At 34.1% G+C, this 27,853-nt stretch overlaps 2 protein-coding genes across 5 annotated transcripts in view; one reads left to right on the top strand and one right to left on the bottom strand.

Annotated features, from left to right (window-relative positions):
- Positions 1 to 5,284: 5,284 nt before the first annotated feature.
- LOC128207479 (uncharacterized) lies at positions 5,285 to 23,233 on the top strand. Of its 4 annotated transcripts, XM_052910421.1 has the most exons (6): positions 5,285 to 5,394; positions 8,399 to 8,555; positions 19,098 to 19,645; positions 19,834 to 19,989; positions 20,607 to 20,837; positions 20,971 to 23,233. In XM_052910421.1, the coding sequence occupies exon 6, from the start codon at positions 22,085 to 22,087 to the stop codon at positions 23,213 to 23,215; it is 1,131 nt and encodes a 376-aa protein (XP_052766381.1). In that variant the 5' UTR covers positions 5,285 to 5,394; positions 8,399 to 8,555; positions 19,098 to 19,645; positions 19,834 to 19,989; positions 20,607 to 20,837; positions 20,971 to 22,084; the 3' UTR covers positions 23,216 to 23,233. The 4 variants fall into 4 exon arrangements, with proteins under 4 accessions (XP_052766381.1, XP_052766384.1, XP_052766382.1 ...); XM_052910424.1 differs by lacking the exon at positions 8,399 to 8,555 and having other exon boundaries at positions 5,292 to 5,394; XM_052910422.1 differs by lacking the exons at positions 5,285 to 5,394; positions 8,399 to 8,555 and adding an exon at positions 15,090 to 18,725.
- A 3,672-nt stretch (positions 23,234 to 26,905) lies between these two features.
- The window catches only part of LOC128208679 (uncharacterized), a 23,120-nt gene continuing 22,172 nt past the window's right edge, over positions 26,906 to 27,853 (bottom strand). Inside the window, exon 7 of the mRNA XM_052912228.1 lies at positions 26,906 to 26,965. Within this exon, the coding sequence (XP_052768188.1) occupies positions 26,906 to 26,965 (60 nt within the window). The remainder of the gene's footprint in view (positions 26,966 to 27,853) is intronic.

Consider the following 27,853-nt stretch of genomic DNA (forward strand, 5'->3'; position numbering starts at 1 on the left):
AATCTGACCACCGATTATCGTGTATCCAAGGTTTGTCTTGTTACACCAACTCTTGACAAAAGATGCGATAGGAAACGCTTAAATCTCGAACCAAAACGTAATAAAAAATATCACATATCATTGGATTGCCTCTATGGGACTTATGACAGCGGGTAATTTCAGACAGATGGGATTTCTTTGAATGAAACACCTTGGATGCGTTGGATTTAGACAAATGTTCCTATTACAATAATGGCATTAAGAAAGCAATATTTGCAGTGTGTCTGGATGCGCTAGCCTCACCTCGGTGGGAAAAGACATTAATACATGACTAATGTTTATATTTTGTTCTTCCTCAGCCATTTCGTACTAAATGTTTTCATCGATATTATCGCCATCTTTATCATTTTTTTCGCATCGATTTTTTAGTTGACCACTTCTTATGTTTCTTTTATTTTGTCTCCGTCCGACCCGTTTGATTAAGCTTTAATCCATGTAAGGGCTTTAATGACAACGATCAAATAATCAATTGTCTACGAAAACCAATGACATTAAATAAGATAAGGGCTGTCGTACGACAGCGCGCTCGACCATACGCCGCTTTGCATAAAAAATTAATGCATTAATAATAAATGAGTATATGTGCCTATCAAAAAGAAAAATGAAATAAAGTAAAATCAAGGGCCATAAATTGTATTTAGAATAGTATGGAGTGTGAAAAATACAGCTTGCCCTTAAACTTTAACCAAACTTTCTCGAGCAAGGGCCGTAATTTGTATTTATGATAGCATGGAGTATTGTAACCGTATGGTATGATGCTTTAATGGCAAATATCCAAAGATCATTGTCTACTCGATCCAATATCAAGAATCAAAATAACAGCTGTCGTAGGACAGTGCACTAGACTATATGCCGCTTTGCCTACAGATTAAATGCATTCATGATAAAATATACTAATGTACCAGTCAAACACAATAAAAAAAGGGAAATCAAAAAGACAATCAAGTGCCATAATTTGTATTTAATATGGTGTTATTTAACATAATGGTATGATGGCTGTTAACAGCTGATTGAAATAAGAAGTATATTGAACAAATGCTTTTTGGAGTTTAAACCCCAAGTTGCCCTATAATACCAAAGTTTCTAAATCGCTCAAGGGTCATAATATTTATTGAGGAAAACATAGAGTAATGTAACCTCATTGTATGATGACCGGCAACAATTAAGCAAATGAAGTATGACGTCTATAAATAATAATAATTTGTATAAAGGATACTATGCAATAATTCAACCGAATTGTGTGATGGCATTGAAAAACTCTGTGAAGTATTAGGTTCATTGAATAAACGAAATTTGGGTTCCAAGTGAAAATTTCCAAGTAGCCCTAATACTTTACTCAATCTTTCTATTAGTCGATCAAGGGCCGTAATTTGTATGTATCATAACATGGAACTATGTAAACTAATCTTATAATAGCTTTCAACAATTTTGGGAAGAATGACTTCCATTGAATTAAAGTTATATGAAGCAAAACTGTAAATTCAAACATGCCCTAAAACGTTAACCAAAATTTCTAAATTCATGAAGGGCTGTTAGTTTTATTTAGGATACAATAGAGTTATGGAACCTAATTGTGTGATGGCCTTGGACAACTGTGTGAAGTACGAAATCCATAAAATTAACGGAATTGGAGAGTGAAAATGCCTTTAATGTGCTAAATGAAGTTGCCCTAAAACGTTAACCAAATTTCTAAGGGCTATAAGTTGTATTAAGGATAACACGAAGTTATGTAACCTAATTATAGAATAACTTTCAACAATTGTGTTAAGTATAAGTGAATTGAATGAAGGGTATATAGGTGTCATTGTTGAAATTTCCATCTTGCCCTAAAACTCGAAGCTGACACAATGTGTCCTAAAACTTTAACCTAAGGTACCAAGTCAATCAGATCCATACGTTACATTTAGAATAAAATTCAGTTGGTGACCCTAATTGTTTGATGGTCCGCGTAAAGTATGAAGTGAAGTGAATGAACAGTACTGGAGTTCTAAGTAAAAATGCCAACTTGACCTTAAACTTTAACCGGGCGCTGACGCAGACGCAGACGCTGGGGCGATAGCCTCTTTAAACTTCGAATAGTCATGGTATTAAACATCTCTAAAATGTCAAAATAAAATATCAGACGTAATTGTAGTGCAATTTATGATTTTATTTCTTATAAGGCGTATGTTGAGCCTTGCATGATTATTTTTATCTCCATGAATACTAGTATTTATTTTGGACGTAAGAACTCTCAATGTTTACGTAAAGTTATTTTAATACAGACCCATATCACAAGGAATTGATGATAAACTCCGCTGTGTTCATTAAAACACCATGATATGCCTTAATGTCAAACTCGATCTATTTTAAAGTATCACGCAATTAGAATAATTGAATGTTGGTAGTTAATTAACTATTTTTTTGGACTATTGGTACATTAAGATATCTTGCATTTCAGCATGAGAACTGGTCGAATTATACAAATTAAAAAAAATCCTGACTTTGATTAAGATTAAAGATGAGTTATTATTTTCTAAGAGAATAATAGTAAAACAGTCATCGAGTAATTGTATTATTTCTCTTTTTTTGGAATCATCGCGTGTTTTTGCTGTTAATTAGTGTACATACTGCTTTATATTAATCACATGCTATGCCTTGTGTCCGGTTTTCGATTTTATATAGCAATCATGTATTCGTATGTATTACACATATGTAATAGAACATTGCTCTATTCCTATTGGTCAGAAAATATTTCACTCCGCATGTTTGACAACAAATTATTTGGCAACAATAATAGTTGGCAATATTCTAGCAAATCATACGTTTATTTCTCATTCTTCATTTACGATGAAGATTTATTTGAATGATTTGCATATACATTAAAAGAAAAGCGTGGTATCTTGTCTTGAATTCGTGAAAAACATGTTTAAAGACGGTCGGTAGTTGATGTATTTTAACTGGAAATGACGTCATGAAACATTGAAGTAATCTTATCGGATATGACGTCATAATTTAAAACAAAGCAATTTTTTAAAGTTAAGTGTTTTTTGTTGTTATTCTTAGTGGATATTATCTTTGTACGCATTTTACTAACAATCCGAATTAAAACGATCGGATGTAAATGTGGTTTTAAATTATCCCGAGTACAACATTCCTGCAATGCATGTATCACGGTAAATGGCATTCGGCTCATCACTAGAGAAGATGAATAAGGTAGGTCCTTTCCTGTTATGTTTTACTGGAAAAAAGCATGTGATAAAACGAATCTGACAATTCTATATATGTAAAGAGAAGTTGTTTATTGAGCTTATAAATAATTATTTATTTTGTTACTTCGATATTCAAGCTGTTCAATACGTTTCCTATGCCACTTCCGTTTGATATAATTTTCCTGTAAGTTTAGTTTTTGCATCCAACTTAAAATTCCTTAAAAGGTTCAGTGTGTGGGCTAAAACCCAAGATCTTCTGGATTGGAGCAAATTTGTATACCTTTTAAAATTTGCATCTAAACTACTTTCAGAAGTTCAGTTCTTCTAAGAATACTATGCATTTTGGTATTTAATTGCCTTATTATGTTGTTAATTTGTCTTTAAATTTAGTTACACAAGAAGTGGAGTATCTTTTTATTGCAAGTGTAGTGGAAACTACAGGGAATGTAGCCAATGCTTTAGCGAAGAACATGTCGATGGTCTAGCATACACTTAACGAAATACTAAAGACATACACATTCATCAAAAAGATAGGTTTCGAGTACATTGTCATCCAAATAAAAGTAGTAGTAGTAGTAGTAGTTTTAGTAGTAGTAGTAGTAGTAGTAGTAGTAGTAGTAGTAGTAGTAGTAGTAGTAGTAGTAGTAGTAGTAGTAGTAGTAGTAGTAGTAGTAGTAGTAGTAGTAGTAGTAGTAGTAGTAGAAGTTTTAGTAGTAGTAGTAGTAGTAGTAGTAGTAGTAGTAGTAGTAGTAGTAGTAGTAGTAGTAGTAGTAGTAGTTTAAGTAGTAGTTTAAGTAGTAGTAGTAGTAGTAGTAGTAGTAGTAGTAGTAGTAGTAGTAGTAGTAGTAGTAGTAGTAGTAGTAGTAGTAGTAGTAGTAGTAGTAGTAGTAGTAGTAGTAGCAGCAGCAGCAGCAGCAGCAGCAGCAGCAGCAGCAGCAGCAGCAGCAGCAGCAGTAGCAGCAGTAGTAGTAGTAGTAGTAGTAGTAGTAGTAGTAGTAGTAGTAGTAGTAGTAGTAGTAGTAGTAGTAGTAGTAGTAGTAGTAGTAGTAGATTAAAGAAAAAGTCCACCTACCAGGCAAACGTTGGTGCCTGAATCGGTACTCTTCTTTCTAAATCGATCATTTTGTTTGCCATTAAACATCTTTCTCACTTAATGTGTGCATGAAACGATATAACGTCCTCCCCTTTGAATATCACAATCATCATCCAATCTTTGTGACAGATCTTTCAATTGGATGTTGCTTCGCTCGGCCCATTTTAGATCAGCTTTAGCCATTGTTAATAATTCAATTGTTGATCATAGCACAATTTTGCATTCTAGCAAGGGGCGGGTCCAGGATGGGACGTAACAGGGGGCGCCCCCCCCCCCGATCCGCTAGTGCTAGCATTAAGACAATTATCAATTTAATCATTTATTAGATATAATAGTTATAAGATCTGATATATTTTGTCTTTGATATGCATTTTGTATCGCAAGAGTACTTTAACCTCATTAAACATGGAGTTGTCTTTAACGTAACTCTTGTGTTTAACTACGTAAACGTCTTAGAAATAGACGCCTACCCTCATGGGATGTTGATCCATAGATTTTCACATCAACTTGAGTAAATGCATTGATAGAAACTAATTGGTTTTAAAATGTAATTAATTAAAAATGAGAAAATATGATATACTTCGTCAATAGGAAATACAAGTCTACGTTCACACTTAGTTCCTAATTACGTATTAATTAACAAGTAACCAGCATTACATATAACATACTGAAATTCAATTAAACTATTTAGTAACTTAAATTTCTTAGCATATATTTACCTAACCTCATCTCTTGGACGTTAAGACTATAGTTTCAGATTCATTAAATGCGCACATTATCAATTGTAAAAGTTTAAATCATGTGGGAATATACCTTTAAAATGTTTGTCCATGTGAAGAACTTTGAAATGCTGATTGTTTGAAAGATTGAAGTATTGATATGCCTGTGCTTTAATTTCCTTTACATTTAGTCGCCTGATCTTAAATGTCTCCTTTCAAACACAGAGCTATTGACAGCGCCACCTAACTCACGCATTTCCGCCAAACCTTCTATCTGAGCAGTAATGGCGTTGTGTACAACTAAATACTGATTTTCATAAATAAGTGAGGCAATCAAAATAAGACGTGACATGTAAGTTTGTTTGTTTTGTTTTAAATTGTTACATTTTATCGTTCATCTATGAAAAGTAAATGTCAGAATAAAAGCCATTGAAAACAATTTATTACGCTTTACAAAATTGGCAGTGGAACATTACCACATTTTGTTTTATAAGAATCGAAACTACAGGGACAAGATACCTGTAAGATACATAAGATACAATACCATTTAAAGAGGTTGCTCAGATTGACTTTAATCCAAAAATGTTTATATACATGTTTGAATGAATTTTAAGTTTTTCTGTTTGAATACACTTCGTTTTCATATAAAAGATAAAAAGAGCTCGCTTGTACACAGGAAGTTCTTACTAAACATAATCACATTTGAAATACAATACATAGATGTTTTATGTTCGCTACGTACCTACGTATGAAAATAGAGTCCTTCTGATGAAGTGAAGAATGTATATAAGAGTAACCAAGTCATCAATGTCTTTCGACTGTCGCTCTCTCCACTACGTAATAGGTTTTTGATGTTAGAACCGTATTTGTATCCTTTATTTTAGGTAACAACTCTTTTTCTTTCTACAATATTCGAAGTGTATTCTAACTTTTTATTCCTATTTCATTTACATATATTCTTATATACATTCGACATTGACGTTGCAATTACGAATGGGTAAAGCTGAAACTAATGTTATAATAACTTTCATCTCAATTAATCTGTTATTTATGTTAAATTTGTTTGTATGTGTAAAAATAATTAGTATGTATTCACGATAAAAAAGACAGAACAATAACGAATGATTAAACTTAAATTAAAACTTGAAAACTAAACACATCATATCAAACGAATCGCATCCAATATACCGGAAATTAATATTTCGAGAGGAAATTTAATATATTATTCATCAATGAAATAGTTTTAGATTTAATCAGATTTATCAAAACAAATCATCGAAGTCTGCATAGAATAAATGCAAACATAAGGTATTCATGCCAACAACCATTTCTCTTGAGTGAGAAATAGCGGACAAAGCATATTGTTTACTTTGCGAAACCTGCTGAAATGAGTTTATAACAACGTTCTTGTAATATTGATGTATTGAGGTTAGCTTCAGACTTTCAGTCTGGGGTTTTTCGTCATAGTGGCAAAACGTGATTGCCATCTGTGTCAATGACATAAGTTACCGGTCTGTACTTGTTACAAAAACTTAAGATTTTCTTTTCGTAAAATCAGACAAGGAAACGTATTTAGTTTCTATGGATAATGTAAACATCCTATGAATGGTCTTACAGTTTATTTTGAATTTTTGCAATGGAAGTACAAAAAAGAAACGTACTTCTATTTATAATATGTCAAATAAAACAACATTAATTTTTCGCAAACAAGACCAAGGTTTAGTAACTGCATTATTTAAATAATTAAGCATGCTGACAGATTGTTAACGAGCTCCACTGAACTGCAAAATCACCCCCGAGCGTTTATATTAGATGAATGAGTCATTAATTAATCACATGCATCCAATTACTTTCATTGAGGCTAGATTATGAAACTGTTCTGAAATCAGGACAGGAACATTCTGATCTTTAGGGGTTTGATTTTATAGAATTATTGCCTTATCATTTTGGATCATCCATTAACTGACATTAAAATATTATGTTTTTATAGTTTGACAAATATAAGCATCGAATGTCTCAATACATTTAACTATGTTTATATATACGTATATATCAACACATGTTAACATGTCTATACGTAAGTAATACATACAACCCTAGTTCTTTCTTATCTTTGTTTCTTTTCTTTTCAACAATTTAATATTAAAAACATCTTAAAAGCTTGAGTTTCGATCTGAATACAGTCGTTCCAATAAGAAAACATGCACAATTTTAATGTAAAAATATGACAGAATCGATCGATTTAAGGGGCAATCCGGACTTTGGCGTTAGATTGTCTGCAACTTTGAGGCGCAACTTGTCATATCTGACACGTAACAAATAGTGAATCCCCAGATATTGATATTTACTATGGGGGGATAGTGCGCCGGATGATCTTACCATCCCTCTTAAACTCCGCTGTGTAAATATAACGAACACTCTCAGTGGCAGAGTAATTTGACTATTTAGCTAGATATTATGAAACGTAAATAAATGCGAAATATACCGATGGAAACGACCGGCCAGTGCAAAAGTGCACTTGTACCACTGAGCTATAGATTGTCTTGAAAAATAACTGTTACCCTTGTATTAGGATACGAGATATAAGAGGAAGATATTAAAAGATCAAAAGTGATTTAGGCGGGATATTGTCCGTAACAATAATGAGTTAAATTATTATATATGTAATTATCTGTGTGGAGGTATTTGAGACGTATATTCGTTCGTCTGGCTAAACAACAACTGGAATCTGTGTCATCGTTTAAATACCTTCCGTCATGAGCTTTAGCCACTGTAGATGTTTTTATTGAGTAGTACTTACGATTATGCCTTCTAACAATAAGAACATCTATTGAACTGTAAAGAAAATGTCATAATAATTGCAAAATGTTATATATTGTTTTGTTCTTGACAATACATTTTATATTGCGAGAATTCTTTAATCTCGATGAATATTTGTCTCAGACGATACACATGTGTTTAAAGAAGTTTCCGGATAAGTTTGAATCGTTCCGCATAAATCATAAGCTACATTTTAAAAAAAAGAAAATATAAATTCTCATAATTTCTAATGCAGTTTTTGAAAAACTAACAAGTAATTTATAGTTCTTTATTTAACAAGTAATAAACATAATTTTATACAATGCTGAAATCCAGTTCAACTAGATTAATAATCCGACCATGTATCTACCTAACCGTAGCTCTTTGATGTAAAAAACTAATTGCTTCAGATATTTTACTGGCGCACATTATAAATGATGAATCTAGAATGTCAGTCCAGGCAAAGAATGGAAATTGATATGCTCAGAGTTTGAACGATTGAAGCAGTGATATGCTTGTCCTTGACCTTTCTCCATGTTTAGTCATCTGGTTTGCAGTGTACTCTTCAAGAACAAAGCCATTGATAGCGCCACCTATCTCACAAGACCGATTACGTATTTCCGCCCAGCCTTCCATCCGAGCTGTAATGGCGTTGTGAGCTATTTATTTGTGATATCTATAAAGATGTCAAGAGGTCGAAATAAGACGTGACATGTAAGTTTGTTCGTTTCGTTTTAAATTGTTACAGTTTATTTTGTATCGATAAGCTATAAATATCAAGATGCTGTGTTAAAATGAGGTAAACATACGTTGAACATAAAGTACTTTTGCTTAAATAATTGACAGACCAAAACTAACATATGAGCCGCGTCGCGCGATTTTGGGCTTTCAGACATATTTTTGCTATTACAATGTTTTAAGGTATTTGAATGCCAAGTAATTTCAGAAAATATTCTGAAATTTTCATAATGATATCACTTAAATTGCGTAAGTTACGTGTTTACAAGTGAGATCATGTATTGCGCATTTTGAATACTAAATTTGACGTCATTCAAATGACGTCGTAATGAAAGTGCATTATCCAAATGACGTGCAAAATTATTGTATCAATATTACAACTAGCTTATAATTTAAATTATTTTTTATCACAGAATCTTTAAGGAACATAAATTAAGATAAAAATAATGAATCATTTTTGTATTTTTAATACATTTGGCCGTTTTAAACACAGAATATCAATCCAGTCAAAATATGTCGGAACAAAATCCATGGTTGCTATAGAAGCATGAGTAAACCAATGGTCATAAATTATCGAGAAAATGATGCACCAATGACAAACCTTAAAAAGAAAGAAGGCAGGAAGAAATTGATTGACATAGAAAAAATCATTATTTTTGGCATTTTTTATTAATGATTATTTCATTTGTAATAATTATGTCCGAAGGCCCAAAATCGCGCGATGCGGCTCATATATTTTAAAGAATCGAAACTACAGGGACCAGCATGGGCTAGATATAAAATATTTATAAACATTAACAGACGCTGTTTACATATTTACTTTGATTTAAACATGCATGAAAAGGGAGGAAGTTGACAATTGTTTAAACTACCTTATATACATACCATGAACGTGTGTTTTCATGTGTTTCAAGCAAACAAAGCTTTGAAACATAATACTTCCTTATTGCATTTAACTCGCTCAATAATACATGATTTGGGTCCTTCTAACCAGAGCATTGTGCATTTCTCTACTAATAAACCCTTTACTATCCCTTAACCTAACTCTGACCGTTTAAACTGATGTGAATTTTCATATCTATATGTATTTGCTATAAATATGTTTGGTTATGTTAAATTGTATACATTAAGTTGAGTTAAATTAAAAACATCAAAAGCTGACAATATGCTTGTGAAAGGAGTAATGAGTACTGGTAGTGATAAAATGTCTGCGTTAAAAAATCGCTTTAGGGTCAACAACGTAGTACTGTATCTATTGATCCGTCACAACAAGTTGCAGTTAATATGGCCCACAGTCGCAGGGAAACGCAATGAGAAATCGGTTAACTGTACACAGATGAAATTTTGATCATGATATAGATTATCACAGGATAGTTATAAAAATTGAACTATTACAGTTTTGTTCAAACATTCAATGGAAGTAATGCGTATTATACAGTCGGACGCTTTGAATAAAAGACATATGTAAAAATAATTTGGTGGAAGTAAAGTCGTACATTTCTAGATATGATAATTATGTAGAATATCAGTAGATATAGCAGGATTAGAAAGGGGCGCACACCAGGCATTTCAGGTAAAATGACTTAATATTTCCTTGAAAACGATTTCAAGCACCCTTAGATTCTGTGACGTAGATTCTTAGATCCCCGTTTTTCAGCTGCCAAAGTGCTTTTAATGTCAAATGGAAGAAAATATAATTAAATAAAATAAATAGCACCTTTTTAAACTATATATATATATCGTTTTTGTGGAATAGGCGCATGTCCAAAGTTGCGTCCACGTATTTGCATCACGTCTGACACCAATACCTTCAACCGGTCCTAATTTATGTCTTTGAATTGGGTAAATGAAAAAATAGAGTATAAATAAGTTATTTAAATGAAGGGTATTTTATGAAAAAATATTACGATGACACCTTTCGAGTGATTCACTTGGTAAAACTTCGTTAAACGTTGATCATAAGATACGTATGCACTACCATACCTGACACATGACACAGTTCATCAGGCTATAGTAAGATATAACACATACCTTCAGGGCTTTCCCGTAGAAACCCAATTGGCATCCTCAAGAAGGTATACAACCAAAGTGATGGGACTTGTGCTTGACAGCAGGTTTCATAACAGTATCGTGAGCGGTTTTATAGTTGTGACTGTTATAACTAAAAATTGTAGTCTACAGTTCCAGTTTTTTGCTGGGTTGAATGTATGCAGAATTGTGATTTGAGACTCTTGCATGCACTTAATTTGGTCATTTGCAGTTCGAAAGGAAACGCTTGCCAGGCATATGTTACATTTTCATGAAGATGTACTTACTAGCGGATCCAAGGGCCATAACCTATTTAAAATTGTCCAAGTTTACTTTTTTTTAAGTAGAACAAAAGTACTAAAATCCCCCCAAGATGCTCTCTTTCGGACTAGAAATTGTTAATATTGTCGTGAGGGAGTACACCCCTGCCAACACTTTAATCCAATTAAATTGGTACTCAGGCAATGCATATCTCATTTAATAACGGGGCTTTAAAGTTTGTTTTATCGTTCTATTATCTTTTATACAATGACCTTGTACAATTGCTTGATAATACAGATTTAAATGGCGATTTAATTTATTGTAATTTTAAGAGAGGCATGCTGTATACCCTATGAAACCAAAGTACTGATGATCACTTTTGTGATGTTATAAGGTTAAAGCAACTCGCGTATGTAAAATGTACTGTTTCAAAATGATAAAAAATGGTTTAGTTCAACAAAGGGTAAGCAGGAACTTAAATTGTTTTATTTAGAAAGGTTGTTTTTCAAAATAGAGTTTAGCTTTGATTCATATCGATGTTTTTGTTGCCATTTAAGTGAGGAGATATATAATGCAAAATGATAAAGAAAACTAAACTAAGAATTAAATAAAATGTCAAATTTGTTTTCACGTTATGGGGATGTCAAGCGGTAGTTTTCAGCATTACACAATTATGGGTACAAAAACGTCTGTCGGTGTGCAAGAACAGCGAGTAATGCATCACTTGTTTGAAAAATTGAGGCATGGGCTTGGGCCGGTATTTATACATCTTAAGTAACTTGTCAGTTAATTGTCACACTGGCCATTTGAGATAATAATGTCAAAAATACCTTATTTTCACAACAGGATCATAAGTAATCTACATATGACAGATGCCTGTCGTTAAATACAGCCATTGCACGTTGTTATCAAAATCAATACGCTATAAATGCTCAGTTTTTATATGCTCGATGAGAAATAATATCGAAACATGGGTGTGTATTTATTTTATCCTACTATAACCCTATAGGATTACAAAATGAAGGCCTGGGGGGTAAAACTGTTGATATTCCCTGAAGTAGAGCACGTGCGGTGTATTAAGACGAGTGTTATATGATAATGTGCTATGACTATGAAGAACGTGCTCTATTTTTTTAAATCAGCTTTAAAGGACGTTTAAGTTGCATCACGTGGTATTTATGCAATACGATACATAATATGTGAAAATGATTTTGTTGACGGGCTCCCAATGTTTGCACTATGTAATCGAAACATGTCATGATATTTGGCGGCGAAATATATACTAAACACGGATGTCCTATAGGAATGTACTTGACTGATATATTGTACGTAATGGCCTTTGCGTTTCCGTACAGGATAGCAGCTCCGTGCACAGCGCTCGGCGGATGGCACTATGATGTTCACATGATATTAAATGGGGACTATTTTAATAGTCAGTTTTCAACACCTAACCAATGAAAATCGAATAAATGATGAAATCAGTATACATTTTGCTGAAGACCAGAATGTATATAAACGTAACCAAGCTTTTTTTTGTCGCCCACTTCAGAACGTAATGGTATGGGATCCTACTGCAATATATATATTCTTTTTGGTGTGGCAACTGATTCTCTATACTCAAAAACGTAAGATCTGTATTTCAAATTTATATTACTTTTATTTATACGTGTATTCATGCATAAAAGTATATGTTATTTACGTGACAATATCGCAAGGGAATGGTTGAAACTAATGCTGTGTTGTTACTTTTAGCCCTATCAAATTGTTCTCTTTGTGTGATTTGTTTGTATGTGTATGAATAAATTGTAAGTCTTTACGTTTACATGTCAAAAACATAACGTAATATTAAACTTGAATTAAACCTCAAAACTTAACAAACTATATCAAACTCATTATATACAATATCCCGCAATAACAGACAGGAAACGATTTGTAGATAATGTTTTGATGAAATCATTCAAGTTTCAGATTTTATAAGGCTATTTAATAAAGTTTTATCGAAGTGAGCATCTAAAGAAAGCAGGCGTATTCCTACCGACAACCTTTACTTTTGAGTGAGATATCCGCGGACAAGGAATGTCGCTTATCTTATGAAACCTTTAATATTCCTGTATAAGTGTTTGTTACAAGTGTTGAACATGGATAGTTACTTTCATCATAGCAAAGCGTGATCATGCTCTGTAGCAAGGACATAAACCGCCTGGTTGCGCTCGTTTCTTAAAGGAAAAACACAAATGATTTTCTTTTATACAAATCGTACAAGGACATCTATCAAGATCCTTATGATAATGTAAACATCCTGTGAATCGTCTTACGAAACGGGATTGATGTCCAACGAGCCATGCAAACTACTGCGTATATATTCAATAATGTTAAGCGGAAAACTGCATTTATATTAGAGTTTATTATGTGATTTTTAAGTAAAGAGCAAAACTTAAAAAACTAAACACACTCGTGCTTAAAATATATATAATAACCCTGCTTTACTTGTTCGTAAAGAAAACCAAGATTTATTAAAAACTTTAAAGTAATTTAAACTATGTTCATAATTTATTGACGCGCTTCATGGAATTGCAAAATGACACTCGAGCGATTATACTAGAGGAAAACACGAAAGATACAATTCGGTTATTACTTAATCACATGAGTGCAAAGTTTTTCAACGAGGCTCTGGTTATGCAACTGTTCTGCTCTAAAATGTTCAGTTACATTGTAATATTCTAATCAGGTGCTTGATTTTCATGACTTATGGCATTTTTTGGAATGTCTACTTACTGACATCCAAATATAAGGTAATTATAGTTTGCCAAATAGATTCACATAGTGTCGCAAATCATTTATCTTTGAATTCATCTGTCAACAAATATAAGCGTCCCAGATGTGAGTAATTAATACACCCCAGTCAATAAGCCTTAAAATGGTGCCTTACTTGCTGCAGCATACCAAAGGTAAAGTGATCTTTATTTCATCATTGCCTCCTTTTAAAACACTTCAAAAACTTGATATAAGTCTAATGCAGTCGTTCCAATAAGAAATTCTTATTTAATCAATTTAAATTTAATCAGAGGACATAAAAAATATTAAATTCAGGGGCAGATCGGGGTTTTTACGGTAGTGAGTATGCAATTAGGGGGGATAAATTGTTACATTCGTCCCCTAACCAATAACCAAAATACGTTTAATATAATTGCGGTCAGGGTTGCCCCCCCCCCTTTCCGCAGTCAAGAACATGTCGGCTATATTAAGTCAGATATAGTGCATTGTTCGTTTGGAGACGAAGCTTAAAATGCAGAAATACTCGATTGAATACAACACATAGCCACCATTATAAAAGTTGACGTTTAAGATTGAAAAACAGTTGAAACATTCGATTCATTTTTTTGTTTAGTAAGTTTTTGATGTAACTCAAGTAGAAACTTTTGCTCAAGTTTCCTTGGTTGGTGTTTCATTCTACATTATAGGTTTGTAAAAGTATTTACTAGATGGCACATCTTAATATTCAGTTGAGGCATATGTCTTCCAATTGTTTAAACAAGGTCATACAAGAAGTTGAACGGAGAAATTCAACATTCCCATACTTACTATGTTTTGCTAAATTAGGCAATACTAAATGATTGAATATAAATTATGATGTGAACAATACCAAATAAAATATAAACATTGATATAATCGTTTGAGCGGATGTGATTAAGGTTGGGTTCCAGGAGGAGCACAAGACGGATGGCACATCTTAATTTGTTCAGGTGGAAGTGATCTCATGTCACATAAAAACTAATACACCAAAAGTCATATGTTTCGATTAAAAAAGTGTAAATAATAAAAGCATATCATGATTTATTTCAGTAAGGAAGGGCGCTAGTTTGTAGTTGGTTGTTTGTGATTCGAATATTCAACTACCTACTTGTTGTCAGCTGGGATAACCTTCTGGGGAATGCAAATAAAACACATATGTACACAGGGATAAAAAGACGAAAAACTGTTTTTTAATGACATTTACACCTTATAGCGTTATAATCGGATTTCATACCTACCTATTGGTAGTTAGTTGGATATTACCAGTTGGTAGTTAGATTTTCGCGTATAATCTACTGGTCATTTTCGAATATCCAACTGGCGGATGTAGAAGAAATACTCAAATAAATGAGTTTATCACTTCTCGATACATATGTGTACATGCATAAAAAACAAGTACCTTAAGACCCTATAAATATACACCATCTGGATCCCCAACTAACCATCTGATAACATATTCGGCCATCAAACTGCCGTCCTTCACAATGTTCCATCATTTGTATGAATGTATTTTGATTTTTCCGAATAATGATGGATACAAATACTCTATTTCTGGCAGTTATTGTAATTAAAATAAACAAATAAATAAAAAATACTGAATAAATTATCATATACTAATGGCCAAAAGTCGTGTCCGGTATGAGTTTCCTTTATATCTTTTAAACGCGTGAAGTAACGACCTTGAAATTTTGCCTACTTTATACCGCGCGTATGTCAAACCGGTTTCTGAGTTTTGATAGTAGTCTGCGCTCTTACAATGGAGATGCACTACCGGCGAATTTTTTCATGTGCCTCCTCATGTATCATGTACAGTATTGTGACCAATTGGATAAAATGATTTACCTTATCCTCTTGTCTTTTGATATCCCAATCGGAAGACATAAGAATATTTGAAGAAAATATTGAATTTGATTATAAAATGAGGCTTTAAAATGAGCAGCGTGCGCGCTATAGGTCAACTTAAGGCTGGTGCTACTGCCGCACATGTAGCCCGTCATTTCGGGGTTAATGAGAAAATCATTCGTCGATTACGTACATAATTCGCAACGCACGGCACCGTGGCAGATCTCCCACGTTCCGGACGGCCGCGTGAAACGACGTTACGTCAGGATAGGCATATTCAGCTTACACACTTACGTAATCGATTTGCCGCTCCAATTGACACGGCACGAAACCCACCTGCTCGTAATCGACCTCGCATAAGTTCCAGAACGATACGGCGACGTCTCAAGGCAGTCGGGTTACGTTGCCGACGGCCATATCGTGGAACAAGATTAACTCCCAATCTGTTTACGGATGAGTGAAAATTTAACGTTGATTTAAGCGACCGACGTCAACATGTCTATCGACGCTCTGATGAGAGGTTTACGGAGGCCTGTGTCTTTGAGAATGACCGCTGTTGTGGGCCGGATATGAACCCAATCGAACACGATTGGGACTACATGAAACGGGAGATTAGAGCACGGAACGTGTACAACGTCCATCAATTACGTGACGCTATTGCTCAGGAATGGGGCCAACTTCCGGCTAGATTCCTGCACAGACTTGTAGCGTCAATGTGTAAACAGTGCACTGAACTCATTCGGGTTAATGGGTTTCATTCACACCATAAAACGCCGTTTAATTTAAGACACACTCAACGCAATCAGTTGTGCCTTGCAAATCCTCAATGCCTATTTTCAACACATTAATGTACCGACAGTACTGACTCATATTCCAAATTAATTTTTTATCGAATGCATTTTAATGTCCTCTTTCCATCGATACCAAATTTATGAGTGTGCGATATTTAAAAAATCCAGATATTATAGTGTTTGTAGACAGGATAAGACTTTTGGCCATTAGTGTAGTTTGCATGCAGTACACTGCAGGTAAAATGTTGTTGTTCTTTGTGAACGATAAATACGACACATTTCCAATACTTCAGTGTCAATTGTATTATTAACGTTATTTTAACAATAGTTTTCCTGTTCAAGATATTGATGAAAACGTGCTTTGTGTATCAAACGTCTTTCAAAATACCCAATAAAAAAATTACATTGTGAAGTACCTATTACTTGACACTTTACTGCTGCATTTGAACAACATAACACCAAACACCTCACTGATTAGAATAGATAGCTTACCTTTAAAGTTAACTTTGTTATTAAAGCCAACTTTTCAAAATAATATATTTAATGGAAGTTCACAATATCGCCAACACATCTTTCCGTTGAGCCATTTCAGGTTATATTTTCGGCAAATGAGGACACCAAATATCGAGTACTCCATGATTAACGATGGGTAACAGAATGGTGAGGAATCGAAACCACGAAACAAATCGTCTGAAAAAACTTTCCCAAATAGCGTTTACATTTGTTTCTTCGTCATGCTCTCCCTGTTGAGTATCTCCTTTGATAAAATCGCAAACACAATTAACACTCTGTGACAGATGCCACAATTACTCGCTTCTTCTGTTTCTTTTCTCCTCTTTTTTCGCTCGGGCCGTTTAGCCATTGTTAATGTTTTAATTGTGTTGACCATGCAGTTATGCCTTCTAGCATTCAGACAGTTATAAATTGAAACAAATTTTAGATATGATAATAATTGCATGATATATTATATTTATTTTTCTAGGACATGAATTTTTCATCGCGAAAATACTCTAATCACATTGCATATTTATTTTATTAAACGTAACACTTGTGTTTATTACGTAAACTTATTAGGAGCTAGAGGCCTAACACCATGGGAAGTTGATTAAATGCAGTACGTAAATAAATATCAGCTTTTCATAAATGTAAGGCTAGTAAGCAGTTGGTTTAATCATGTTGTTTTTTTTTTAAATCGAGAATATATTTGGCCTCGTCAATATCAATTACAAATAAGTTTAAGTTTGTATTTTTTTAATTACGATATAATAAAGAGTTATTAGCATTTATATATGATATGCATTTACCTAACCTCGTCACTTGTGCTTGGATTCCAATTATAGATACATACTCATTGGCAGACTTTGCTAATATTAACTATAATTTAAACATGTTTTTACACATATGATTCAAAACCGATTGTATCCAAACAGAAGTACCGAAAACATTGATTTTATTTTCCCAGTTTGTTTAACAAGATTCAAGATTCAACTTATTTATTAAGTAACTTGAACACAAAGTGCTCCTCATTACAAGATAGATACAATACATTCAATTAAACATATATACAACGATAACATGATTGGTTTGAAATCTCAGACATGAGAAAAGAACTGATAATTAATATTTTAACATTATATACTTTTACATTACACTAACATTTCACTTACACAGTGAGGATGGACTAACAACTAATTAGTAAATATTTATATAATAATTTTCATTATGAAAGCTAGATTTTTAAAGATATATTATGGTATGCAAAAAAAGCCAAAATGTATACCTTAATAAAGATCATGAAACAATATTTACAATGTTATGACGATGTTCAAATGCTTTAGAAACAAATTTGCACAAAATAAGCTGTTCGGAATAATTCTTATCTTGCATAAGATCAATAAATTTCATCATACTAGGCCTCACGATATATTTTCTTCTCAAATACATTCTACGTAAATCATCATATACATTTAACATACCCAACATACCATGTATTGTTTTAATCTGTTTTTAAACAAGCAAGATTTTGAAACAGGGAAATTATACTGTACATGTCTTCCTAATAATATTATAGTCATTTCGCGGATATAATTAAAACAGATGGTATTGGTCCTTCGAGCCCAAACAGTGTGTTTTCTTAACTTATCAAACGATTACACATTGATTTAAATAAAAGAGATACTAGTTCCCAATATAAATCCTTTAATCGATAAAAAACAAACATAATTTGTGCACTACAACTGTAAACGATAATGACTTAAATCTTACCAACTTTCAGTTAATCAAAACTTACTGGTGGGTCATATCCTTAAATATGACAATGTGTGGTGCCCAACAGGTTGAATTTTGACAGACCTGTTGAGACCGCCACCCGAGAAATATGTACTATTTTAACCTGGACCCCCTCCGACTCCTGTGTTGTCTGACTGAAGACGTAAGTAAAAATGGGCCTTGGAAATATGACGAATTGTCCTGCTCAGTCCGTGGGATTTTGACAACGAAGTTTGCAGTTTTTTTAAATCCCATGGATGATGGGGCAAAACATTGAAAGTTGCATGACAGAATAGCGATCTTGGATTGTTGCAATCGTCATCTCGGTATCAACTGACAAAGTGGATATAGAACAAATGCAGATATAACTTACACACTTCGAAAAATGTACCTTTTTGATACACGTAATTTAGTTTTAAAAAAGTCAACTGTTAAAAATGAGTAGAAGTTTGCGTTAAACTACCATTGCCGAACCACGCATAATCATGATAATAACATAAAACTAGTGAGTATACATACAATTTACTTTTTTCAGATGCATTTCGCACCATGAAATGGCCAGCTACAAAACGTTGTTTCAAGAAAAGAAAAAGCAGAACTGGCTGAAGGCGTCAGTCGCTGTTGACATAACCAGAAAGGGGCTTATACCTTTCGTTACAACAGTGGTGATAATTCTGCACCAAGCTATTTGTGCAAACGTTGAACGTACCAACTGTTTACCGCCTGGGGCAACATGCAAGAACAAGAGGTGTTTGTGGGGGGGGGTTAAGAAATTTACCATGCAGGTTTCATCAACATGCAAATTTTAGAAATTGCCCTGCAAAGATTTGTAATGACTTTATGTTGGGTATCGAGGGCCATCACAGATCCAATGGTCCGTCTTGGAAAAACACTAATGCCAATGATTGGTGCTCTAATCCACGGGAAGTTGCAAAGTGCTTTCTTCCACCAGATGGTTACTTGAACGTCCAAACAGCAGATGATACAGACATAAATGGCATCATTAACCTCATCATTAATTGCAAATTCTTTGACAATTACTTCACAGACGATCTCGCACGACCACAAAATATCTGCACGAAGGTAAATGCTTAGTGATATGCATTAAACAGCTCAGAAAATATTATTGATCATTTAATAAAGTAAGTTTTTGATAAGGTATGTTTATATCTTACAGTACAATAAACTGTCTCCTTGTATATATATATATATCACAATGGTCTTAGTTTAAAGAAATAAATAAGGGTAAGAGAGGTTTATTCTTATAACAGGTGCGAGATGTCGGGAAAAGACTTCGTCATTCACCACGTCTAATGGTAACTGATGATGACTTATCAAACTGTATCGATGCGTTGAAAACCCTTCTGCAAGGCAACACGTCTTTGGCGACCAACCCTTCAGCAAAGGATGCACTAGCAAAACTGATTGTAATTTGGCCTTAACACTTTGAATTATGCGCTTTATTATGTGACCTATTGATGTCTTCACGGTTTCTCAGCATGAAGTGCAAAAATAAACAATGTTTTAGATGTATACAATTTTGTTTTTAAACATTATTGCCTTCAAGACTCCGATTAGGTGTATATGTTAAATTTTGCGCTGATTAATAACTGCAGGGAAGTTTGCATTGAGCGTCCCCAAACCATATTGAGTTCAAAATTAGTTTTTATTAAACCAAGGTTACCCAAACATTTACAACTCATATATCTGGATAGTTGTGTTATGTTTGCAGTCATGTGGCGTTGTAATTTTGGTTGGTGTTTGTAAGACCTTTTTCAGTGTGCCTAAAAACAGAATCTTCGTAGCATTTTAGGCTACTGGTCTTGTCCTTATAGTTTTAATTGTTTTATATAATGTACATCATATTTCAATCCGGGACTTATTCGTTAAAGAGTCATGTATTAAAACGTTTTATAATAGACAGTGAGCACCATAAGTAACTATTTTTAGTACTTGTATATTTTCAATAATAGGTAATTAAAATAACACACTCAGACTATAAAGGTGTTATCGACAAAATTATTTGTTGTTATCCTGTTTTCAGTTGGAAAATGACAAGTTGAGTGTGTCAGCAGATGATTTGGCAAATGTTATAAACAATGCCATATCAACAACAAGTGCATTGCTCGAGACAGAAAAAATCCTCGAAAAGAGAAAATGAATGAGCTCAAGGAATTGAAGCAGCAGATCCAAAATTTAGCCGATGAAGCAGTTCAGAGAATCGCTAGGGCTAAAAACGAGGACAACCTTGAACGTTACAGTTCAAAATCTGCTGGTATTCGTATGCATGTTCTTAAAATAGTATTTGTATATGCAATTATTTTATTAAAAACAAAATTATCAGCCATTAAGTATAACAGTTTGATATTATGGTTTATTTTATGCATCTTGATATATTTATGTTTCAGCTTTAAAACAAGACCTGCATAAACATTATTTGGAAAGCTGTTCTTCTCTCGACCTTGGACCGATGTTTGACATGAATACTACAAACTTGGTTGAAATGTACATAATTATGTCCTCAACTGAGCAAGTCAACAGTAACCAAAGGTCATTCTAATACGGGTATTGGTGTTAAAAGTAAAATAGTCCGATCCGAGATCAAAGAGTTAGATGAAGTTTTTCGAAATAAAGGAGAGCAGGCAAAACACATTTACATCACTGCTAAAGCTGGGGTAGGGTAATCAACTTTCTGCGAATTCATTGTGCGCCTATGGTGCGCTGTGCAAAAAAACAATACAGAAGAAATAGAAAGTCTGAAATCAAGAGGAGCAGGAACATATTTGAATATTTGCGAGGAACTTAAAAATGTGCAATATGTTTTCTATGCGCGCCTTATTCAATCGAGATCAAGACTGTGTGAAATGGACGACATTGTTTTTCATCAGGTTATAAAACGATTATCGAAATCTGAGGATTATGATATAAAGTTTCTTCTAGAAGTTCTTGATAAGGATCGATGTTTGATGATATTTGACGGCCTGGATGAATGGAGCCATCCGGATGTGAAGACTACTCTCTGCTTTGAGGAAGATACAGTGTCACCACATGCACGAAGTAGGGAAAATTGCATCGTTATGATGACATCGAGACATTGGAAGCTCGTTTTGCAGAAAATGCAATCTAAAAAGACAAATATATGTGTTGAAATAAATCAATTGGATGACACAAAAATACGCACACTCCTTAAACAAGCCTTTTCTCTGTTAGTTGGCGATTCCGAGCTTTCAAAAGATATTGAAGAGTTATTTCGATTTATTGACCAAAAAGGTCTATACCATTTACTTGGCAGTACTCTTGTTGCTTTACAGTTACTCTGTTTGTGGTACAAAGGCCACTCTCTCGGTGAGACCAAATGCCAGGTTTATTGCAACGTGTTAGAAATGTTGTTTGTCGACGTCTTAAAAAGAAATCCTCATGTACAACAATATGTAACCGAAGATCATCGACAACCTGATACAATAAAATGCTTACAGTAGTCATTGTGTAAAATTCCAAGAGCACATACGAAACCTCGGCAAAATGGCGTTTTATTCGCTTTTTGATGTGGTAACATTGGAGGCCCAAATAGAAGGAAATCTGTCTAAACGCGCAGACAAAACACATTTACACTCTCCACTGAATCCACGATATGATTTCAGTGTTCTCCACAAAACGTACCAAGAAATGTTAGCTTGTGTCTACAATGCATCAATGCCTTCTAATAGCGAGGAGCATAAACGCTTAGTCAAGACAATAAAGGCTTCAGGCCAAACATTATCGTTCGACATTATGCTGTTTCTGTGTTGTATGCATGGAACATGTGCAAAAGTTATGTTTGAAATATATTGCGATTTGCAAACGGAAATGCTTTGTCAAATATCAGAAATTGAATATTCATCTGTAATACTGTTCCATGCAAATAGTTTGAGTATCATTGAACAAATGAAAGCAAACAACATTGCATGTGAAACTGGTATAAAAATGCGCAGTTTATTACTAGACAGAACATACAATGACAGTTGCAGTATATTAACCGAAGATTGCGGAGATATATCGCTTTTGGCTTTTGAACAGAATGAAAACAAAAATATCGATCTGTTCGACAATGTTCAAGCAATCGCGGAGAATTGTAAATCAAAATTGATTTACATAAGAATTGAAAATAGTTGTGACATGGACTACGATATACCGTGTCCAATTGCACCTGCATTCATTAACACGTGTATAAACTTGCATACACTTGTCCTTAGCAACTTAACTTTTGGTGGAGAACTAGGTCTGACTGGTTGCAGCAGTTTGTCAACTCTTGATTTATCACTACCAGTTAAAGGGGATCCAGTCAGATTGATTATATCACCACATAGGTTAACATATTGCTATATTAACATTGATAATTCAGTTTATTCGCCATTCGTCAGCATAAAGTGCACGTGTCCGTTTAACTCACAATTACTAGAAAAGCTTGTTCTTTTGAATGTCAAACTTGAGAATGATTTACGTCTTTTAGACTGTGGACAGTTGCAAAGATTGGGGCTAGTAAACGTTGACACAACATATATAACTACAAGCATCGACTATAGTGAAATAGAAGTATGTCACCTTGGAAGTTTTACTGATCAAACAGTCATTAAGGATGCACTGCAATCTCTACAGCATTCAAAATGTTTATAAACCATTAAAATATCGATTATAAATGTATACTTTGTATAATATAGTTATCGTGCAATAAACATATTTCCTTGTTTTGTTTTTGAACTTGATACCTACATGTAACTATATGAATTGTATATTTTTCTCTATAAAGCAGCACTCTCACAAATTAAGCGTTTCGGCATCATTGTTTTCTTTTTATTGTCTTGGAATTTTGACGTAAATATCTACAAACTAGTGATATAACGCTGCTTACAAAATATCAGATCGCAGATTTTTATATTTCCGTTCGAAAATTGATGCTTTATGGTTGAAAGCGTTAGTTTAAGAAAACGGTTTAAGAAAAATTCATGAAACATCATTTGTTTAACTTAACTATGAAAATCTGCGATCGATCTGTCAGCAGTCTTTTATCACTGGTTTATGTGCATTTTTCTATAAATTGGCTTATACGACAAAATAAAAGAGTTGTCAAAACGTTCATTCTATGAGAGTGCAGTTTTAACAAAGAAATCATTAATTATGCAGTATATAAACTTATCAAGAAGAACCAATGTAACCTATTACGAGCATTTTCAGCTCGCAAAGAGAAAATAGTTTTGGCTATACAAAGTGTTGTTCTAAGTTTAAGCTGGAGACCTGAGCGCATCAAAGCCTACAGCATGTATTATTTGCTTGTAAAAAGAGTACATTATTAATTGGCAACACGTAGAACAGCACGCTCGAATATACGCCGCTTTGTCTTAGAAATTAATACAATGATGTAGTATGTGCTTGTCAAAAGCAATAAAAAGACAAATTAAAAAGTAAGAAAGGCCGCAATGCGACAAAACCAGGATTTCAATGATTGACAGAAGAACTACAGCCTTCGGTGTGAGAATCAGTTTTAACTATTATTTTTTTCAATTTTTTTAGTAATAGTGATCTTGACCTTGACACTGGACCCAAAAAGCAAATCCATGGAAGTCCTTCATACCAAGTTTGGTCCAAATATTTCAACCATAACTTTCGTTATTAAGTTTTAAACGGTTATATATTTTATATATATTTCACAGGGACCTTTACCTTGACCCTATTGGCCTCAATTGCTTTTCCATAAAATGTCTAAAAGTATTTAGTACTTATCATCTTTCCATTCTAGTAACCCTTACCGTGAGCTAATAGACGGGTTCAAATGTTACCCGTGGCACTATCCAAAGGGACATCAAACTTCGGTTACAATGCATATTGAGGGGTGAATGCGAAAAGGTTGTCAGTTACATTAAATAAAGAACAAGATAAAACCCTTTCTACCGTAAACTAGAGATTGCTTTTTTGAAAAGACGCTTGTCTCCCCTAGTGTGTGGTCTTTGCTGAAAAAACAAATATCGACATGAAATTTGTAATTTTTCGACTGGAGACGAACCAACAGTGAAGTTTGGTTTATTCAACCGTATTAAATAGTGAACATCTAATGCATAAGATCCTGGGTGCAAGCGTTCTTTAGCGTCTGAGCGGTAACCGTGTGTTCACCTCAAGGTCACGGCGACCTGTCATCTACTAGTCATGACCAACTAGCATACCAAGTATGACGTTCCTGGGTGCAAGCGTTCTTTATTTATTGAGCGGAAACAAAGTGTGACGTACAGACTGACGGGCTGACTGACTAACTGACGGACTGTTCACAAAATCAATAGGAGTCATTTACCGTTTCATCACCTCAAGGTCACGGCGACCTGGACCTTTGACCTACTGATCTCAAAATCAATAGGTTTCATATACTAGTCATGACCAACTAGCATACTAAGTATGAAGTTCCTGGGTATAAGTGTTCTTTAGTTATGGAGCAAAAACCATTTTTAAGCTGAAGGGTCACCGCCAACATATCGTTTTTTTACCTGAAGGTTACCGCGACTTTGACCTTTGACCTTTTGATCTCAAAATCAATAGGCATCAATTATTAGTCATGACCAACTTGCATAGCAAGTATGAAGTTCCTGGACCCAAACGATCTTTAGTTTTTGAGTGGAAACCAAGTGTGGCTGAATGACTGACGGACAGGGCAAAAACAATATGTCTCCCCATGATTTTGGGGAGATAAATATCGTTAAAAGATAGAAACTGCTATATTCAATGGTGCTACTCAGCCTTAAAGTATTGCAAATACAGACAACTTTCAAATAGCAAGTTGCTTCTCAATCAAAGTATCAGTTGTATACCAGTTTCGTGCCTTAAGGTTAGGAGTTCAAACTACAATTATTTATTGTTTTATTTTCGGAAATCATGTTTATTTTTACATTATGCAAATTACGAGACTTTCCTAGTATATTTAAAAAAAAAATGCTACTGTTGTATGTCAACCCTTTTATCAAAATAAATGACTGTGTAAACCTCTTTGCGAAGGAATCTAATTAGCGGACACTTATTAAAACAAAATAATATTTTATGTTTACCATTTCACAGGCCTATTTCAAAACATAAAAAAATTACGGTAGAATCCAATAATACCATGAAAACTACAGGCATATTTGTATTTTCATTTTGTTTATAGAACATAATTTTTGTATAATAAATTGTTCTGTAATCCAACAAAAGTAAACATTTAATGTCATTTATTTCTTGCATTCATTCATAACACTAATTCAAATATACCATACAAAAAAAATGTTAATTGATTATAGTATGTATTATAAATACTTCTTACAAAAAAACACTAAATCCTGGTTATACTTATAAATCACCACCATAATTTGATTGAAACAATGATTTTGAATGAAGATCAATTAACCAACATTGAGTTATGCTACGTTTACACTATGTTCCCGGTAGCCACGGCAGCTCCGTGTGCCCGAAACGTATTGCGCCGTGAGATTTTGGCCATTATTGTCTCCATAAACAAGTGTTGTTAGGTTGTGCTAAGTTTCCTCACGTTTTATCAAGGTGACCGTGACAAGCCGTAGGGGCGAAAAAGTGGTTCGTCCAAGGCGCACTAAGGTCCGGGCGCGGTCTACCAGGGATGCATGTACGTTGCGTCCCGGTCCGATACGTTCTGATGGGATCCCTCACGTTGTTCACGTCTTCATTCAGGTCTGATGCGTTTTCTACGTTTTGTCAAGGCCTCCTATACATCGAACGAGAACAACGCAGAACTTTGGATTACGTTTGTGTCCACGGTATAAAGAAAATCCCACAAGCAACAACAATCACTGTATCAGAATAATTCGACAGGTAAACATGAATTCCCAAGATGAAGAAGATTTTGAGTTTTCACCGCATATGAAACGTAACAAAACGGCTATCGTCCACACTAGCTTGCCGTGAAAACCGTGACAAAACGAAGCACAACGTGACAAAACTGGAAAGGAACTTCAGATGCCGGGGATTACATATGATTCCCGCCACACTACGGACGATATTGTATAGTTGTGTAACGGCCTATTACGTACTGTCACGAACTGTCACGTTCTTTCACGTGTCATTGCGTTTACCCCGTTTTACTACGTTTCTCATCCACACCGTGGCTGCCGTGGCAAATTTTTTGACAGTTTAAAATTCTGGCAATAACGATCTGTCACGTTTGCATATCTCTTTCCCCCGCGCTGTCTCACGTTTATCCCGTTTTCTTCACAGTGGTCTGAAACGGGGCTGCCGTGGCCACCAGGAACATAGTGTAAACGTAGCATAACCTTTGATTCTTTTAACCATCCAGTTTCCTGATGTCCAACACAAGTCTCAGGAGTTGTAGTACTGGCCGTAACCTCCCCAACTACCGTAGTTGTACATTCCCTGGTTCTGAAAACAATCATGAATAACAAATTAAAGGTTTTAAACTTTATTTGGCCTTCCTTACCTGACCAACATTTTGAGGGGTAGGTACGTAGGAAGATAGTTGCTGCTTTTAATTTCTAGAAACTCCTTAATAAAACAAAATAAAATATATATATATATATATATATATATATATATATTTAATACAACTGAAAAAAGGAAATAAAAGACTCCCGCCTTTATATATCTGATTGAATATTTACATGGATATAACAATACATTTGCGCAAGATTGGAATTCCCACTCTGCACGCCGGTTGGTGTGAACGGGTGTCCGTGATAAGAACGTTTATGTTCCGTAAATATCCTGCAGAGAATCAAATAGTTGGCTACATTAAGTCTTGATTGGGTCGTTCTGCAGATAACACTAGAGACCTCCTTTCAACTTCGCGTTGTCTTTAGTTAGATGTCATTTTGATTGTATCTTAGGACAATGAGCAGCCGGGTAGTCTTATTCATAAAACAATTAAGTTTACGAGTCGAACACTAGACCGAGCTAATATAACAATTGTATAAGAATATTAAACAACGCGGCAATGTTCCAGGTCATGGGAATATACATATTATTCAATTTAATAAAGAGCAGTGATTCAACCTGATTATTCTTTAATATATTTAGCTATAGCAATTCAAAGGCACTTTACAATAATGAAATAAACATTAAAGGCTTTTAATTAACATGAATATATATTATTAGACTTTATCATTTAGTTCATCATCCATAAACATGACTTCAAATATCTAGTCCTTATCAGAATTCAACATAATACATCTTATTTAATTGACAGAACGTATTATAAATCTATACACAACGAAATGTTATGGAGCGCATACATCGAGACATACCATCAAA

The sequence above is a fragment of the Mya arenaria genome, chromosome 11 (genome assembly GCF_026914265.1).
Source record: "Mya arenaria isolate MELC-2E11 chromosome 11, ASM2691426v1".
NCBI classification, from domain to species: Eukaryota; Metazoa; Mollusca; class Bivalvia; order Myida; family Myidae; genus Mya; species Mya arenaria.